General features: G+C 40.8%; 1 protein-coding gene across 1 annotated transcript; it reads left to right on the top strand.

Moving 5' to 3' along the window:
* Positions 1-1,427: 1,427 nt before the first annotated feature.
* Positions 1,428-11,416, top strand: LOC136322670 (keratin-associated protein 9-1-like). The gene is made up of 4 exons (XM_066254572.1): positions 1,428-1,502; positions 5,279-5,560; positions 9,520-9,681; positions 10,790-11,416. Exons 1-4 carry the CDS (start codon positions 1,428-1,430, stop codon positions 11,414-11,416), a joined length of 1,146 nt encoding a protein of 381 aa, XP_066110669.1.
* The last annotated feature ends 9,319 nt before the right edge of the window (positions 11,417-20,735 follow it).

The following is a 20,735-nucleotide window of genomic DNA, read 5'->3' on the forward strand; positions in this document are numbered from 1 at the left end:
GGTGCAACGTGTACACCAGAACTGCACATTATTCACCTCCTGTAACTGTAACTTTATACCCACTGAACAACAACAATCAGTTTCCTACTACCCCAGTCCCTGGAAACCAAATTGTATTCTTTGATCTTTTTTGTTTAAATAATATCCCATATAAGTGGATTCCTGCAGTATTTGTCCTGTGACCGACTTATTTCATTTAGCATAATGTCTTCCAGCCCATTCATGTTATCCCAAATGGCAGGATTTTCTTTTTTTTTTTTTTAAGGCTGAATAATATACATTTACATCAATGTATCAGAGTTGGCAATCAGTATATAATTCAGGGTTTAGTGGCAGAAAATGGTTGGCAATAAGTGTGAACTTATACTGAGGTTAATATCATGTGAAAAACCTTTGTCTTTTTTATTATAAACTGCTTCACTTCAATCTCTTCTTAGAGATGTGTAGAGGTTGTTTATAGACAGCAGTTCTCAATCTCTTTTTCTACCTGGTACCAGGACAGATATTTTTTTTTGGTGAGGTTACACCTGGGATAGAGGTGCTGAGGGTGACTACAACATTAGAGTGTGTGGTTAAATAAATTCTCCCAAGAAGTTTAGGTAGAGTTACATCTCCCCAGATCATGTGCTATATATTGCATTAGTATCTACTCTTTTAGATCTAAGAAAGGCTCTGAATTTCATCATAGATTAAGTCTTGGGTGTCTTTCATAAGTGAATGATTGAACACAAATTGTGATACATCCTTATGATGGAATGCTACTTGGCAATAAAAAAGAACAGCTATTGATACACTGAACAACATGTATGATCTCAAAGGAATGATGTTGAGTGTGAAAAACCAATCACTAGAGATTACATACCACAAAATTCCCTGTGTAGCACATGCTTGAAATACAATTATAGAGCTAGGTAACACAGTAGTGGTAGCCAGGAGTTATGGATGATGACTGGGAGGGAGTGGGTGTGCTACAAAGATGGAGCCTTATGGAGAAGGACAGTTCTGTGTCTTAATTGGGATAGTGGTTACACAAATCTACACAGTATGCATGATAATGTTGCATAGAAGCACACACACACACACACACACACACACACACACAAGAACACATAATACTGGTAACATATAAACCAATGCTGTGGATTGTACTAATACAAGTTTTTGAGTTTTGAAATGTAGTATCATTACATAAGATGTGACAATTGAAGGAAATTAGGTGGAGGATACATGGAACTTTGCTGTACTTTTTCCCATCTTCGGTGAATATACAGCTATTTCAAAATACAATGCACAATGAGGCTTATTATAGGTAAAGGCAAGCAAGGGTTTATTTGTCTACCATGGACCTTCATTCCAGGGAGTTTTTATGACTTGATCTCATCTAGTACCACACACACGGAGATGAGGAGGAGAAGATCAAGAGTACCATGGCTACTATCAGCAAGACAAGTAATAACAAGTATCAGAGAGGTTGTGGGAAGAAAGGAGCCCTCACACCGCTGGTGGGAATGTAAAATGGTACAGCCACTAGAAAAACAGTAAGGAGGTGCCTCAAAAATTAAGAATAGTTACCGTATGACCTGGCAATCCCTCTTATGGGTACCTATTTGAAAACATTAATTTTCAAAGATATATACACCCCTATGTTCATTGCAGCATTACTCATGGTGGCCAAGACATGGAAATCAAAACATCTTTCGATAGATGGTTGGATAAAGAAGATGTGGTATGTATATACCATGGAATACCACTCAGCCATAAGAAAAGATGAAATAGTGCTGTCTGTGACAACATGAATAGACCGTGAAACCATTATGCAAAATGAAATAAATCAGTTGGAAAAAACTAAGAAACGTATGGTTTCACTCATATGTGGAATATAAAACTGAAAGCCATAGACACAGACAACAGCATGTTGGTTACTAGAGGGAAAGGGGGGGGTAGTGAAGGGTAAAGGGGGCCAAACAGACGATGGAAGATGACTTGACTTTGGGTGGTGGGCACACAATGCAATATACACATCATGCATCATAGAAATGTACATTTGAAACATATATAATCTTATTAATCAAAGTTACTCCAATAAATTTAATTTTAAAAAGTATTAGAGAGGTTAGTATGTTAGAATAAATTTAGTCATAAGGCCAGAATACCTAACTAGGTTCAGGAGGTACAGTATATACTAAGGTAATAAGGAACAAACAGGTAAGGAGGTCAGCAGTCTCATGGAGAAATATAGTAGCATCGAGTCTCTAAAGCCAGAACTCTAGAGGTAGAAAATATTGTTACAGAACTGTACTCCCTAGGACTAATGGGGATGATAATATCCTTGAGTAGCAGAGCCCAGGTGGCGGCAGCACTTTAATTACAAGAAGTAAAGTGGGTATAATTTTGTGATGAGCAGCAAGTTTGGAATGATCAGTGGGGCAGAGTGAAATCATATCAAGCATCTTTAGTTATAACAGTGGCATGAAACTAGAAATCAATCACAAGAGGAAAACTAGAAAATTCAAAAATATGTAGAGATGAAAAGGTCAAGGTAGAAATCAAATGAGAAATAAAAAAATACCTGAGACAAATGAAAATGAAAATACAACATATCAAAATTTATGGTAGTCAGCAGCGGCAGTTCTGAAAGGGGAGTTCATCACAATATTTGTCTAATCAAGAAACAAGAAACTCAAATGAACAACTTAACTTTATCCCTCAAGGAACTAAAAAAAAGAAGAACAAATAAAACCCAAAGTTATAGAAGGAAGGAGATAAAAAGGATTAGAGTGGAAATAAATGAAATAGAGACTAAAAAAGATAATAGAAGAGATCAATACAACTAAGAGATTTTAAAAGAGATAAACTACATTGACAAACATTTAGTAAGACTAAAAAGATAAAAGAGAGAAACCTCCAATAATTAAAATCCAAAATGAAAGAGCAGACTTTACAACTGATACAACAGAATACAGAAGATCATAAGAGACTATGAAGAACAATTATATGATAACAAATTGGACAGGCCAGAAGAAATGGACAAATGGACACATAACCTATCTGGATTAACATTAATAGGTAAAAAAAAATAGAACATCAGGAAAGATCAATTACTAGTAAGATGAATGAATTGTAATAAAAACAACCCAATCCACAGGAGCAGACTGCTTCACTTGTGAATTCTACCAAGCATTTAAAGAATAATTGATAACAACTTTCCTAAAACTCTTCCAAAAAAAATAGAATAGAAAAACTCAAACCATTTTTATGAGGCCAGTGTTCCCCTGATATCAAAGCTAAACAAGACACTGCAATAAAAGAAAATTAGAAGCCAATATCTCTGATGAACTTAGATGCAAAATTCTCAACAAAATATTGACTAACAGAATTCATCGATACATTAAAAGGATCATAACATGATCAACTGAGGGGCAAGGATGGTTCAACACCTCCAAATCAGTCAGTGTAATACATAACATTTACAAAATGGAGGATAAAAATAATATGAAATCTAAAGAGATGCAGAAAAACCACTGACAAAATTCAACATCCATTTATGCTAAATAGACTAAAAAAAATGAATCTAAAGATAACATGCCTCAACATAATAAAGGCCATATATAAGAAGCACAGAGCTAACATCATTTTTAATGGTAAAAAATAGAAACTTTTCCTCTAAAATCAAGAACAAGATAACCACTTTTAATCTATAGAGTATTAGAATTCCTAGCCATAGCAATTAGGCATACACCAGAATATTACTCAGCCTTAAAAAAGAAATAGATCTTTTCATCTATGACAGCGTGGATCTGGAGGGCTTTATGGAAAGTAAGAAGTCAGACAGAGAAGGACAAATATAATATGGTCTGTCTTACATGTGGAATCTAAAAAACAACTGAGCTTATAGGTACAGAGAACATATTGGTGGTAGCTAGTGGTGGGTTGTACAGGGTGGGCAAAGTGGGTAAAGAAGGTCTAAAGATAGAACTCCCAGTTATGAAATAAATTTGTCATAAGAATGTAATGTATAGCATGACTATAGTTAATAATACTGTATCACATATTTGAAAGTTGCTAAGGAAGTTGATCTGAAAATTTTTTATCAAAAGAAAAATGGTACCTATGAATACTGAAAGATGGTTAGACTGTGCTGATCATTTTGCAGATATCAAATCATTATGTTCCACACCTGAAACCAATATAATTTTATATGTCAAGTATACCTCAATAGAAAAACAAGCTAACGTATTAATAAGTAGAATTCAGGAGGCTTATAATATCAGAAAAAGCAGAAAGCAATGCTGGTAGTTTGCAATGTTGAAACACTGTTCTATTCGTACTGTTTTGTTGACTATTTGCTTTTTCTATGACATAGCAATTTCACTCTTATGTATGTCCCTAGAAGAGAGAGGAAGTGACATATTTAAAAACTTATAGGTGACAATTTTCCACGTTTGTTGAAAAGTATAAATTTACATATTCAAATTTACATTGGCTATCATCTTATTTGCCTCAATTTCCCAAAGAAAATATGTATAAGTTGGGATGTCTCACCTGGGATACTGCTGTAGCTAGAAAACAGAGAGGGACATGAATAGATTGAGGCTCTGAAACCCAGCAGACTGCTTCTGCCTTGATTCTCCTGTTTTGGTGATAGTTTGCATATGACAAACAAAGTGCCAACCATTCCCTTTCCAAATGTCTCTAATAGAACTGGGAAACACGTTTCTAGCAGGAGGTGACAGGCAGGTATGTGTTAGCCTTGAATCCAACTTTCTGGGAGCTCAGAGTTAGACTCAAGTAGCTCTTTAGTCAACAAAGAACTCATCAACTCCTGAACCTCTCAGGGACTTCCCAATCTAAATATGGACCAAGATACAAAACTGAGAACAAACAACTGTTTTGACCCTCCCCAAATCCAGCGAGAAGTATCACATGACTTAGGAAGGACACATGACCAGAAATATTTCTGGGGCTGATTCTTGACAGTCTCATTTCTGAAAAAGGTCCTTAAGTAGGATTTCCAACTAAGGAAAAGATCAAACAGTTTTTACAGAAGCCTCAAAACACAAAGGGAACAACTTCCTCCTTAATAATTCCCTAGTGATCACCGAAACAATGTAAACAAGGAAAGTCCTGCTTATTGGTCCCTACACTGGGGGTCCAGAGTATAAAAGCCTCAGGACAGAAGGTAACAATAGAATCTGAGAAACTCACCTCTGAACAGGAGTCCACCCTCCACACCTGACACCATGTGCTGCTCCCCTTGCTGCCAGTCAACTTCTTGCAGGACCACCTGCTGCAGAACCACCTGCTGCCAGCCTACCTGCTGTGGGTCCTGCTGCTGCCAGCCTTGCTGCTGTGGGTCCAGCTGTGGCAGCTGCTGCCAGCCTTGCTGCCGCCCCTGTTGCTGTGGAACTCCCTGCTGCCAGCCAGTGTGCTGTACTCCTGTGCACGTCTGCAGAACCTGCTACTACCCCACCTGCTGCTGCGTGCCTGGGTGCATAGCCTATGGCTGCGGATGCGGCTGTGGCCAGTCCTGCTGCTGCTGATCACCTGGCCCAGAACCACCGTCTGTCTGCACACACTACTTCTGCTAACTGACTTGCCATTATGGAAACAAATTAACCTTCTAGACTTTGTTGACAACCAGCACGGGGATCCATAATTTCTGTGGATCATCATCAGCTTGTTTAAAGAATCAGGTTGATGGAGTGCAGACAACTACCCTGGATTCTCATTCTCCCGTGCACGTGGGTCTGGTTTCAGCTTTGCACATCCTCGATGTGCAGTTATGGTCTTGGCCTTGACTTGGAGGTCAGGATCAATGGCTCCCTCTAAATAACTTTGTCAAACAACGTTTCATAACTTAATAGGTTTCCGTACCTGAATAATAATCTTCATAATCTTATTATCTTACAGTGTACTCATGATACTTTGTATAAGGCTTTCTTTTTTCAGAATCACTTTGTATTATTGTCTTACTAGATGCAGCACTCTTCTTTATGTGTTTCATAATAAAGTCTATACCATAATTCACCCCTATTGTGTTTGGTTTACAGTACAGTATTCCTGTAATAAGGATTTAAATGCATATTACATACTATATGCATCATTCATTCTGAGCATCATAACAGCTCCACAATTTTTATATCCAATTTCAGAAAAAGAAATCATGGTGTATTGTCACAAGCTAATAAGTTACAGACTCAGATTCAGGACAGGGTCTTCTGTTCCTGCTGGAAGTCACCTACATTTACATATCAGAGATGTAGAGGTCCAGCCTTGGGTCACTGTACCCTCATCAAGCTGCAGTGCTGTCACTGCTCAGTTAAGGTTGTCCCCGGGCATGAGCACACCATGGACACTCCAGTAAATTCCCACATTCCAGATGTGCTTTTCCTTGTTCTCCACCTCTTCATGATAATATTACTCACTAAATAGTAACTGCTTTCTCTGCCTGCTTCTCTACTGATACGATGAGTCCAAACTGAACAGATGATGGTTGTAAAATTAGATTTTGTCCCCTGACAAAACAATGCCTTTCATAGGAGTAAAACTACCAATCCAGAAGAGCCTAAAGGCATGACGGGATAGGAAGCCAGATTCCCGAGTATGTTGCAGGGGGTTATAGTGAGAGGGTCACCTTAATTCCACCCATTGCTTCTGAACCCATGTATACTAACTTTTATGAACATATAGTAATACATATAAGTCAAGCAAATAATGGTTATTGGATCAAAATATACACCACATTCAGAAGACAATACACCAATTCCACAGGTTGTTACTCTTATATTGGTGTCTTTGCTGCACACTTTAAACATCATTCTCATTTATCATCAGGCAAGCGTTTCTCTGTCCTGTGCTGTGTGGTAAGACAACTAGATCCATAGGACAAGTGGATCCATCGTTATGTGCCTATTGTTGACCTTGTTCCTCATAAAGTGGTTCCTTGGTCAAAATGGTATAATTCAGGATCCTAAACAATAATACTGTAAGCTGGTGGATAGTACTGCAGACAGGGAAGAACAAACATGCAATCGTATAAAGGAAGAACTGCTATCTTTTCAATATATTGAATAGAAGTGGTACAATGTAGAACATTGGCTGTGTATGGGAGTTTGTTTTCATGATTGATATTATCAAGAAGAATTCAACACCATTCTCTGCTTAGGACAACAGCACATACAGCAGAGAAAGCTACAGGGAGGGGAAGCCCTTGCTGTTGGTCCACACAAAGCCTCTGTCCCTGTTCATGCTCCCTTGTGTAAGTATCGGTGCACCTGAGAAGGGGGACAGGATGAGCTACATCAACTCATAGTTGTCCAGTGCCTGCTAAGTGGTGGAGACTCTCTGGGGGCCATTGAAGTGGGACTCACAATGCATATTCTTCCACAGCACACAACCAAACTGGTTCACTCACATAGTCCTTAAGTACGATGCTAACAGCGTAAGCTGAAACACTCACATCTCAATTTTTTAAAGTTTTTGTGGGAGTGAGCATCATAAACTCGAACATCATATGTCAAGACTGTCATAACCTGAGGACTCCCTGTATTTCACGTCAGTCCCTTTGGCCTGAAATGTTTCTGTTGAAAAATCAGCTGAAGCTTTATGGGAGCTCCCTACTAGGTAACTGTCTTTTCCTTGCTGCTCTTAAGATTCTCTCTTTATCTTTAACCTTTGCCATTTTATTTATGATGTGTTGCATGGGCTTCTTTGGATTCACCATGTTTGGGACTCTCTGTGCTTTCTGAACCTGTGTGTTGTTTTCCTTCACCAGGTTAGAGACATTTCTTTTTTTTTTTTTTTTGCATTTTCTTTTCTGAAGCTGGAAACAGGGAGAGACAGTCGGACACACTCCTGCATGTGCCCGACCAGGATCCACCCGGCATGCCCACCAGGGGCGACGCTCTGCCCACCAGGGGGCGATGCTCTGCCCATCCTGGGCGTCGCTATGTTGCGACCATCCTGGGCGTCGCCATATTGCGACCAGAGCCACTCTAGCGCCTGGGGCAGAGGCCACAGAGCCATCCCCAGCGCCCGGGCCATCTTTGCTCCAATGGAGCCTTGGGTGTGGGAGAGGAAGAGAGAGACAGAGAGGAAGGCGCGGCGGAGGGGTGGAGAAGCAAATGGGCGCTTCTCCTATGTGCCCTGGCCAGGAATCGAACCCGGGTCCTCCACACACTAGGCCGACGCTCTACCGCTAAGCCAACCGGCCAGGGCCCAGGTTAGGGACATTTCTAGCCATTATTTGTTCAAACAGTTTCTGGATTCCTGGCTCTCTCTCTTGTCCTTCTATGCTATGTTGCAGATGTTGTTACACTTGATTTTGTCCCAGGTGTCCCTTTAGACTTCCCTAGTTTTTTAAAAAAATTCCTTTCTCTCTTTGTTGCTCTGCTCTGTTATCTTGTCCTGTAACTTGCCGATTCACACCTCTGCTTCATCTAACCTACTATTGATTCCTTCTAGTGCACTCATCCTTTCAGATATTGCATTTTTCATTTCTGACTGATTTTTTTTATGGTTTCTATGTCCTTTTTAAAGCTTATTCCCTCTTTGTTTAAGTTCTAACTGAGATCAACCATTTCCCCCTATGGTCCTTGAACGTCCTTACAACCACTGTTTTAAACTCTGCATCTGGTATCTTGGTAGTTTCCATTTCATTTAATTCTTTTTTTTTCTGGAGATTTCTTTTGTTCTTTCATTTGGGGCCTATTTCTTTGTCTCAATTGTTTTTGTGTGTTTGTCTCTGTGTATTAGGTCCACTTGCTATGGCTCCCAAACCTGTGGTGATGGCTTTACAATGTAAATGTCTTGTGGGGCTCCGTGATACAGTCTTCCAGATTACCTGAATTAGGTGCTCCAAAATGTCTTTCATGTGGGTTCTGTGCACCCTCCTGTTGTAGCGAGGTCTTGAATGCTGTTAGCCCATACATGGCTGGAGTTACCTCTCAGGTTGGTTGATTATAGGATAGACCTTGGTCACTGTGTATGAGTCACTGTGCAGGGGCTGTGCCCCAGGCAGAGTTGTTTCAGCTGAGTCCAGTGCCTGCCAGAATCCCTCCTTCGGTGTGCCACTTAAATGCCTAGTTGGGTTGAGCTCTGTTGTGGTCTGAAGCCCACGAATGGTTGTGTTGGTTCTGGGTCCCCTTGGACAGGCTTCCAGTGTAGGTCAATGTCAGAGGTTGTCTGTAACTGGACTTGGGCTGTCTGGTGATACCATGCTATTATTCACTGTTTGGAGCTGCGTCTACTGGGTCTGGGTGTGCGTGGCAGGGGCCAAGCTGTGTACAAGGGCTAGCTCTCTCTAGCTCTAAGCTGGAGATAAATCAATAAAGTGTCCAGGTTCCCTGAGGTCCAACTCTATCTGTTGGCTACTCTGCACACCCTCCGGTCTTCGTCCAGAGCCTTCCAAAGAAAGACTTGAGTGGGCCCAGGCTGACCATAACCCTTCTACAAGGTGTGAGCTAAGAAGGGAGGGATGACTGATGTTGGGAGGATGGGGCTTGTGGGTCTCCCGCTTAGTGGCAGCCCACTCAGGCACTCAATGTAGGGAAAAATGGCCGCTACCCCAGAGCCGTGCCACTCAGTCTGCCGCAGTCTCCAACCTTAGCTCCTCCAGGAGAAGTACACTGCACGTTCAAGTTGAGTGCCAGCCTGACCCACTGCAGGAGCAAGGTCATCAGGGTAGAGCCACTGGGCCCCGAGAGAACAAATCAAAAGAGTCTCCCATTGTGGGTGGAGTTGGCAGAGCCTACAGGACTGGGCAAGCACGCCCCCATCCCCCAGCTCCACGGGCACACAACCCAGTGCCCTTCTGAGTCCTAGACAAGAGCCACCAAGGGAGACATGTACGTGCTATAATTTGAAGGGGATGCGGTTAAATTCTATTTCTTAACCTGGTAATAGTGACATGAGTGTGTTCACTTTGAGATAATGTATCAAGTTGAACACTAGTAACAATTTACCAAGCTGGAAATTACAAATTTGGGCACTTGAAAAAAAAGTTAAACTACAAATTTAAAAAAACAACAACTCCATTGATTGAGAAGGAGAGAGAGAAAGGGAATGAAGTATAGGAAGGGAGAGAGGGAGAGAGATAGAAGTATCAACTCATTGTTCCACTTAGTTGTTCCATTTACTTGTGTACTCATTGATTGCTTCTCGTACATGCCCTAACTGGGGATCAAACCCATGACCTCAGTGCACCTAGATGACGTTTCACCCACTGAGTCACCTGTCCAGGACCAAACCACAAAATTTTTGACCCTGTCAGTACTCTAAGATACTTCAGGTGTTATCTCACATAATCTAATTACTTCACTAAAAAAGGAAAAGAAAAAAAATAATGTGCAGTCAGAGACCAAAATGACTCTGGTAGTAAACAGGTTAGGCATAAAATCACCAACTGCTCTGAGCTGCCCAGACCAGGAGGAACTATCTAGATCACAGGAGCAGAATTGACTGAAGCAGGAACATGCTGATAATGTAACCATTTCTCTTTTTCTCTAAAAAGACTTTCTATGAGTTATTTTCAATTAAGAAGTCAATTAAGCACTTATTTTCAAAAAAATTCATAACATTTAGGGTACAACTTCCTCCTAACATTTCCCCAAATGACAATGAAAACAATGTAAACAAGAATAAGGAAAACCTTGGCCATTGGTGCCAACATTTCGGGCCCCACGTATAAAAGCTCCAGAAGAGAAGGAACCATCAGATTCTGGAAAACTCACCTCTCAGCAGAAGTCCACCCTCCACACCTGACACCATGTGCTGCTCCCCTTGCTGTCAGCCAACCTGCTGCTGCCGCCCCTGCTGCGTGTCCAGCTGCTGCCAGCCATGCTGCCGTCCCATCTGCTGTCAGACCACCTGCTGTAGAACCACCTGCTGCCGGCCCAGCTGCTGCTGCCGCCCCTGCTGTGTGTCCAGCTGCTGCTGCCGCCCCTGCTGTGTGTCCAGCTGCTGCTGCCGCCCCTGCTGCCACCCCTGCTGTGTGTCCAGCTGCTGCCAGCCATGCTGCTGCCCCTGCTGTCAGACCACCTGCTGTAGAACCACCTGCTGCCGGCCCAGCTGCTGCTGTCGCCCCTGCTGTGTGTCCAGCTGCTGCCAGCCATGCTGCCGCCCCTGCTGCGTGTCCAGCTGCTGCCAGCCTTGCTGCCTCCCCTGCTGCGTGTCCAGCTGCTGCCAGCCATGCTGCCGCCCCTGCTGCGTGTCCAGCTGCTGCCAGCCTTGCTGCTGCCCCTGCTGCGTGTCCAGCTGCTGCCAGCCATGCTGCCGCCCCTGCTGTCAGACCACCTGCTGTAGAACCACCTGCTGCCGGCCCAGCTGCTGCTGCCGCCCCTGCTGCGTGTCCAGCTGCTGCCAGCCTTGCTGCCGCCCCTGCTGCGTGTCCAGCTGCTGCCAGCCTTCTTGCTGCTGATTGTCTCTCCAAAAAACCCACCACCTTGATGCAACACTGTTAACTGATTTGCCATGTGAACAATTTTACTTCCTAGGATTTGATGACAACCAGTTAACTATTACTAAAAGTTGTGTTATTTATTGACTTGTTCAGAAGCTGGTGAATTAGTTCAATATAGTGCAGAGAATTTCACATCATTTTCTTTCTCCCGTGTTGTGGATCATGAGCTAGCTTCCTGCATCCTTGATATGAAGTCACGATCTTGGCTTTAACTCTGAAGTCAGGATCTCCTCCTCCCTCTAAAAAATTTATCTTTATAACTTCAATAGGTCTCTGTGATTGATCAGTATCTTCAGAATCATATTTTCTTTTCAATATACTCATAGTTCTTTATCCTGTTTCTTCTTTTCATGGTCACTCTGTAACTTCTCCCTAGATGTAGGGATCTTACTTATGCTGCTTAATAAAATCTATAACATTTTAAGATTCCCACGTGGTGCTTTCTTTTACCTTACAATAGTCCTGACATAACAATTCATATACCTATAGCATACCATCTGCGGTATCCAACTACATCTGCAAAACAGCCTGTCACTAATTATTATCTACATTACAAAATCATTGTGTAATGTCTCATAGCTAATAATAAATAGACTCAGATCCAGGGCAGGGTCTTCTGTTCCTGCCCAAGGTCACCTACATTTATACGTCCACACAAGGAGCAATCATACCGAGTACTAAGATCTAGTACGATGTGCATTTGATTTTCTACTTTAATGATGGCAGGAATAACCCCTCACAAATACAGATACATTCCTCCCAAGTTGTGTTTCACAACTCAGTTCCTGAAGCTACATGGTAAGGGCAGTAGGGACAGAACTTTGGAGCTCTCATGAGTGCCGGGAGCTTTTCCTATCTCGGGGGGTTTCCAGCCACTCATGCAATTCCTCTGAGTCCAAGTATTTTTAGCATCCTTAAGTTCTCATGAGAGTCACATTTAAAGGGACTTGTTCCTTAGCTGATGCAAATCAAATTCTAAATTACCATCTTCTCCTTAGTAGCTATCAAAAGAGCAAGGAATTAGGTAATTTCTTGCAAAAAAAAAATGAATCTTATATTGTATTACTCCACTTTGGGGCAATTTGTTTTTCCAATCAAGATGTTTTTAAGAAAATTAATTAAGAGCAAAGTTAGGGAATGAGACACACAATGCAATGGGCATTTATGACTTTCAGCAATCCGTATCTTCTAAACCAGGGGTCCCCAAGCTTTTTACATTGGGGGCCAGTTCACTGTCCCTCAGACCATTGGAGGGCCACCACATACAGTGCTCCTCTCACTGACCACCAATGAAAGAAGTGCCCCTTCCAGAAGTGCGGCAGGGGCTGGATAAATGGCCTCAGGGGCCACATGTGGCCTTTGGGCCATAGTTTGGGGACACCTGTTCTAAACCATCTAAAGGAACAAAATAACTTCATGTGTTTCCTGAGGTAAATAGGGAATGAGGGACATGGGAACTTGTGATTCTAGAGGAATCTGAGGAATGTGAGAAGAACCTGTGTGCTCCTAGGAGTCAATCGAGGTAGACAGAAGACTAGCACTTTTGGTCCGTAAGTAATGTTGCTGCCAGAGCATATAGTGAGCTGAGGCTTGATTCTGGCTCTGAGAGGAACAGAAGAGTTGAAGATCGATGTCATATCCTTGAGAGCATCATGAACTAACAAGGTTTGTCAACTTCTGAGACTAGGCATCTGGGCTGCTTTGAAGAGACCTCCAAGACCAACCTTGCTGACTACTGTCTCTTGTTGGGTGTTTTGAGTAAATTATATGTAGAACCTACATGTTCTTCATTGCCTACAATTTTCTGAATATTCATGAAATGCTTTGTGTACATATTTTTAATTCTTGAGTAAAAGTTCAGGGTTGATTTATAAGTATGTTCCCATTTTAGGGAAAAGAAAATTAAAACTGTGAGAATAAATGAAAGCTATAGTTTGCATTCTCTGAGGAAAAAGATTCAAGGAAGCATAGTTATTTAGGATGTGCAGATCACATTGGCAGAGAATTGAAAAAAATGATGTAGGCAAAGGTGTGTATAAAGCCAGTATCAAGTTTGGAACTGAAGCTTAAATCTGAGAGAACACTGTCAGAAATAATGGAAAATACAAACTTTAGAACTGTCCTACTGATGAATAAAGAAGCTGGAGTCTTTATTAAAAGAATCACTGGTTGAATGATTTTCTTATGTGGCCCAAATGAAGCATAACTTTCTATTGTTTCATGAAGAGAGCCCTAAAACATAAAAGTGAATGTCTGATAGGAGGAAAAAGATCTGAGCACACTAAGATCCAAGATATGTGGGTGGTTGTCTCAGTCCATTTGTGGTGTTACCACAAAGGACTTATTAGTAGTTAGCTCAAACAATGACATTCATTTCTCACATTTCTGTAGGCTGGGAAGTCCAAGATCAGGTTGATCGCAGACTAGGTGTCTGGTTGAACCTGCCTCCTGGTTTGCAGATTGCTGTTTAATTGCTGTATCCCTCAATGACACAGAAAGGGTGGAAAAGCCCTGGTTTCTTTTTCTTATTATCAGAGCACTAATCCTATCACTGGGGGACTTGCTCACATATTCTCAGGGTAATGTAATTATCTTTCAAAGATCCCCACTCCAAAAGCCATCACATTGGGTACTAGGGCTTCAACATATGAATTTGGGGAAGAGACATTCAATTCATAGAAGTGAGGTAATAAACGCATCATCTGCAATCTGTCCTTTGCTCCTCCCAGACCAATCTCTGCTTCTTTAAGGTGGTGGACAGCTACTTTTCTAAATGAGGAGAAGAAGAACAGGAGGAGAAAGAATAGGATTAGGAGAGAAAAAAAAAGAGGAAAGCAACTTTATACCTCAAACAATTAGAAAAAAAGAATTAAGAAAGACCAAAGTTATCAATTGGTACAAGAGCAGCTACAGCTTGGGCACATTGAACCATCTAATAGCCCATGGAATACACTTCCATATTTTGATCTTGTTTCCTCCTGGATTATCAAGGGGCACAGGCAACCCTTATAGCTTATAGGTTTTGAGCCTCAAAATTATTGTTGTTCCTTTTTTCAAAGGATCAACAACAATGGCTCTGGGAAACTTCCACTAAATGGCAAATCGCTCTTGCAAATCAATGGACAACTTTATACTGAAACTGTCAACTTAAAATCAGCTCAAAGTCTAGAATTATATGCCATTATCATGGCTTTTCAGCATTTGCCATATTCCCCCTTTAATCTATATACAGACAGCAAATATTTACTTATGATGTTTCCACTATAAAGACTGCTGTCTTAGGGACAAATGCTGATGAACTATTTCAGCAGTTTCTCCTTCTTCAAAGACTTGTATGTCAATATAGAGCTCCATGTTTCATAGGACATACTGGAGCTCACTCCATGCTCCCTGGAGCTTTAGCACAAGGGAATGCCCCTTTTTTTTCTTTTTCTTTTTTCTTTTCTTTCTTTCTTTCTTTCTTTTTCTTTTTTTTTTTGTATTTTTCTGAAGTTGGAAATGGGGAGGCAGTCAGACAGACTCCTGCATGCGCCCGACCGGGACCACCCGGCACGCCTACCAGGGGGGAATGCACTGCCCATCTGGGGTGTTGCTCTGTTGCAACCAGAGCCATTCTAGTGCCTGAGGCAGAGGTCACGGGGCCATCCTTAGCACCCAGGGTGGCTTTGCTCTGGTGGAGCCTTGGCTGCACTGTTTGAATAGAAGAAATGCACCCCCATGTTTATGGCAGCATTGTTTACAATAGCGAAGATCTGGAAACAGCCCAAGTGTCCATCAGTGGAAGAGTGAATTAAAAAGCTTTGGTACATATATACTATGGAATACTACTCAGCCATAAGAAATGATGACATTGGATCATTTACAATAACATGGATGGACCTTGATAACATTATACTGAGTGAAATAAGTAAATCAGAAAAAACGAAGAACTCTATGATTCTATACATAGGTGGGACATAAAAATGAGACTCAGAGACATGGACAAAAGTGTGGGGGTGAACATGTAGAAGATGGCAGCGGAGTAGGCAGACGCCCAGACGCCCAGCTCTCAACACCAAACTGGAATACAAATCAATTTAGGAAAAATCAGCATGAAAAACCAACACTGAACTGCAAGAACAGCTCTCAAAAACCAAGGAGCAAAGAGGAAGCCACAATAATCCTGGTAAGGAGTGCCTGAATCTCCTCTGTTTACAGGAATGGAAGGGGGGGTGAGGCTGAGAGCCCAGAGAGGATTTCACAGAGGAAAAAGAGCAGAAACTACTGCTCACAGCCACTTACCTGGCGACCAGGGAGCAAGGTGGGTTGAAAAGACCAGCTTATCTCCCAAGTGGAAAGGACAAGGAGAGGGACAGACTGTGAGGGGCTAAGGTATGCAAGGAACGAAATAAAAAAGCTGACTCATTTGTGCTGGAGGCGGCCATAGCTGGGGGAGGGACTGAACCTTTCACAAAACAGAGCTGAAGTGCTTCCGGATCAGAGATCTCCGGACATCTATCCAGCTCCAATCAGCACAACAAGACACAGCTGAAAACAAGAAGTGGGGAGGAGGGGCAGTAACTCAGGTCTCCATGGAGATCTGAGATACACCTCCCCCTACTGAAGCTGAGAAAAAACCCTGCCCCCAGTGAGATTAGTTGGTGGAAGAGACCTTCAGCGTCTCAGGTTACACCCACAGCATTCCTGGTTACAGTTTCAAGGAAGCCCCCTGCTGAGATCAGTTAACAAGACTATCACCTGTTAAGAAAACAAACAAATCAAGACTTCAAAGCTGCCCAAATCTGAAAGTGGATTACAAATAATAGCTGATACCAACCCAAGAAGACCTAGAAATAACACAACTGAAAACTGGAGGCAGAAACACCAAGCCTAGACTCAACCAACTCTACAAATAAAACACCATTATGAGAAGACAAAGGAGTGCAACCCAAATGAAACCACAAGAGACACCTTTGAGAGATGAGCTGAGTGATATGGAAATAATCAAACTTCCAGATGCGGAGTTCAAAATAATGATTATAAGGATGCTTAGGGATCTTAGAACAACAATGGAGGGGCAGTTTGAAAACCTAAATAAAGAAATAGCAAGTATAAAAAAAGATATTGAAATATTAAAAAAGAATCAGTCAGAGATGACAAATACAATATCAGAAATGAAGACCACAATGGAAGGAATTAAAAACAGGATGGATACAGCTGAGGATCGAATCAGCGAGTTGGAGGACAACTGGAATGAAGGCATGAAAGCAGAGAAGAAAAGAGAAAAGAGACTCAAAAAGTCAGAGGAAACACTTAGAGAGCTCTGTGACAACATGAAGAGAAATAACATCCGCATCATAGGGGTTCCTGAAGAAGAAGAAAAAGAACAAGGGATAGAGACTTTGTTCAATCATATCATAACTGAAAACTTCCCTAAATTAATGCAAGAGAAACTCTCACAAGTCCAAGAAGCACAGAGAACTCCATTAAAGAGAAACCCAAAGAAACCTACACCAAGACACATCATAATTAAAATATCAAAGCTAAGTGATAAAGAGAAAATATTAAAAGCTGCAAGAGAAAAAAAAGTTATCACCTACAAAGGAGCCCCCATAAGGATGACATCCGACTTCTCAACAGAAACACTTGAGGCCAGAAGGGAATGGCAAGAAATATTCAAAGTAATGCAGAACAAGAACCTACAACCAAGACTACTTTATCCAGCAAGGCTATCATTTAAAATCAAAGGAGAAATAAAAAGCTTCCCAGACAAAAAACAACTCAAGGAATTCATTACAACCAAACCAATGCTGCAAGAAATGTTAAGGGGCCTGTTGTAAACAGATCAAAGTTGGAAAAGAATATAGCAAAAAAAGGAATACACCTTTAAAGAAGAAAATGGCAATAAACAACTACATATCAATAATAACTTTAAATGTAAATGGATTAAATGATCCAATCAAAAGACATAGGGTAGCTGCGTGGATAAGAAAACAGGACCCATACATATGTTGTCTACAAGAGACACACCTTAGAACAAAAGACACACATAGATTGAAGATAAAAGGATGGAAAAAAACATTTCATGCAAACGGAAATGAAAAAAAAAGCTGGGGTAGCAATACTTATATCAGACAAATTGGACTTTAAAACAAAGGATATAGTAAGAGATAAAGAAGGCCACTATATAATGATAAAGGGAGTAATCCAACAGGAAGATATAACTATTATAAATATCTATGCACCTAATATAGGAGCACCCAAATATATAAAACAGACTTTGATGGATTTAAAGGGCGAGATCAACAGCAATACTATAATAGTAGGGGATTTCAATACCCCACTAACATCACTAGATAGATCCTCAAGAAAGAAAATTAACAAAGAAACAGCAGACTTATTGGAAACACTAGATCAACTCGATTTAATAGATATCTTCAGATCCTTTCACCCTAAAGCAGCAGAATATACATTCTTTTCAAGTGCTCATGGTACATACTCTAGGATAGACCACATGTTAGGGCACAAAAGTGCTCTCAACAAATTTAAGAAGACTGAAATCATATCAAGCACTTTCTCCGATCACAACGGCATGAAACTAGAAATGAATCACAGCAGAAAAGCTCAAAAATTCTCAAACACATGGAAACTAAATAGCAGGGTGTTAAATAATGAATGGATTAAGAATGAGATCAAAGAAGAAATTAAAAAATTCCTAGAAACGAATGACAATGAGCATACAACAACTCAAAATTTATGGGACACAAGCCCTGGCCGGTTGGCTCAGCGGTAGAGTGTCGGCCTAGCGTGTGGAGGACCTGGGTTCGATTCCCGGCCAGGGCACACAGGAGAAGCGCCCATTTGCTTCTCCACCCCTCCGCCGTGCTTTCCTCTCTGTCTCTCTCTTCCCCTCCCGCAGCCAAGGCTCCATTGGAGCAAAGATGGCTCTGTGGCCTCTGCCTCAGGCGCTAGAGTGGCTCTGGTCGCAACATGGTGACGCCCAGGATGGGCAGAGCATCGCCCCCTGGTGGGCAGAGCGTAGCCCCTGGTGGGCGTGCTGGGTGGATCCTGGTCGGGCGCAGGCGGGAGTCTGTCAGACTGTCTCTCCCTGTTTCCAGCTTCAGAAAAATGAAAAAAAAAATATATATTTATATATATATATTTATATATATATATAATTACTAAAATAAAAAAAAAATTATGGGACACAGTGAAAGCAGTGCTGAGAGGGAAGTTCATAGCACTACAGGCACACTTACAGAAGTTAGAAAAAGCTCAAATAAACAACTTAACCCTGCATCTAAAAGAATTAGAAAAAGAACAGCAAGTAAAGCCCAAATGTAGTAGAAGGAAGGAAATAATAAAGATCAGAGCAGAAATAAATGACATAGAGGCTAAAGAAACAATACAGAGGATCAATGAAACTAGGAGCTGGTTCTTTGAAAAGGTAAACAAGATTGATGCACCTTTAAGTAGACTCACCAAGAAAAAGAGAGAGAGGACTCAAATAAATAAAATTAGAAATGAGAGAGGAGAAATAACAACTGACACAACAGAAATACAAAATATTGTAAGAAAATACTATGAAGAACTATATGCCAAAAAACTAGACAACCTAGATGAGATGGACAAATTCCTTGAAACATACAATCTTCCAAAAATCAATCTGGAAGAATCAGAAAACCTAAACAGACTTATTACACCAAGTGAGATCGAAAGAGTTTTCAAAAAACTCCCAACAAAGAAAAGTCTAGGGCCCGATGGCTTCACAATGGAATTCTACCAAATATTCAAAGAAGAACTAACTCCTATCCTTCTCAAACTATTTCAAAAAATTCAAGAGGAAGGAAGACTTCCAAGCTCCTTTTATGAGGCGAGCATAATTCTGATTCCAAAACCAGGCAAAGACAACACAAAGAAAGAAAATTATAGGCCAATATCTCTGATGAATATAAATGCTAAAATCCTCAACAAAATATTAGCAAACAGGATCCAACAATATATGGAAAAAATCATACACCATGATCAAGTGGGATTTATTCTGGGGAGGCAAGGCTGGTACAATATTCGTAAATCAATCAATGTGATTCATCACATAAACAAAAAGAAGGAGAAAAACCATATGATAATTTCAATAGATGCAGAAAAAGCATTTGATAAAATCCAGCACCCATTCATGATCAAAACTCTCAGCAAAGTGGGAATACAGGGAACATACCTCAACATGATAAAAGCCATCTATGAGAAACCCACAGCCAACATCATACTCAATGGGAAAAAATTAAAAGCAATACCCTTAAGATCAGGAACAAGGCCGGGGTGCCCCCTTTCACCACTCTTATTTAACATAGTCCTGGAAGTCCTGGCCACAGCAATCAGACAAGAAGAAGAAATAAAAGGCATTCAAGTTGGAAAAGAAGAAGTAAAACTATCATTATTTGCAGATGATATGATATTGTATATCGAAAACCCTAAAGTCTCAGTCAAAAAACTACTGGACCTGATAAATAAATTCAGCAAAGTGGCAGGATATAAAATCAATACTCAGAAATCAGAAGCATTTTTATACACCAACAATGAACAGTCAGAAAGAGAAATTAAGGAAACAATCCCCTTCACAATTACAACCAAAAAAATAAAGTACCTAGGAGTAAACTTAACCAAGGAGACTAAAGACTTATACTCAGAAAATTACAAAGCATTGATAAAAGAAATCAAGGAAGATACAAACAAGTGGAAGCATATACCGTGCTCATGGTTAGGAAGAATAAACATCATTAAAATGTCTATATTACCCAAAGCAATCTATAAATTCAATGCAATACCAATTAAAATACCAATGACATACTTCAAAGATATAGAACACATATTCCAAAAATTTATATGGAACCAAAAGAAGACACGAATAGCCTCAGCAATCTTAAAAAAGAAGAATAAAGTGGGAAGTATCACACTTCCTGATATCAAGTTATACTACAAGGCCGTTGTACTCAAAACAGCCTGGTACTGGCATAAGAACAGGGATATAGATCAATGGAACAGAACAGAGAACCCAGAAATAAACCCACAGTTCTATGGACAACTGATATTTGACAAAGGAGGTAAGGAAATACAATGGAGTAAAGACAGCCTCTTTAACAAATGGTGTTGGGAAAATTGGACAGCTACCTGCAAAAAAATGAAACTAGATCACCAGCTTACACCACTCACAAAAATAAACTCAAAATGGATAAAAGACTTAAATGTAGGCCGTGAAACCATAAGCATCTTAGAAGAAAACATAGGCAGTAATCTCTCG

The sequence above is a fragment of the Saccopteryx bilineata genome, chromosome 2, assembly GCF_036850765.1.
Source record: "Saccopteryx bilineata isolate mSacBil1 chromosome 2, mSacBil1_pri_phased_curated, whole genome shotgun sequence".
In the NCBI taxonomy this organism is placed as follows: Eukaryota; Metazoa; Chordata; class Mammalia; order Chiroptera; family Emballonuridae; genus Saccopteryx; species Saccopteryx bilineata.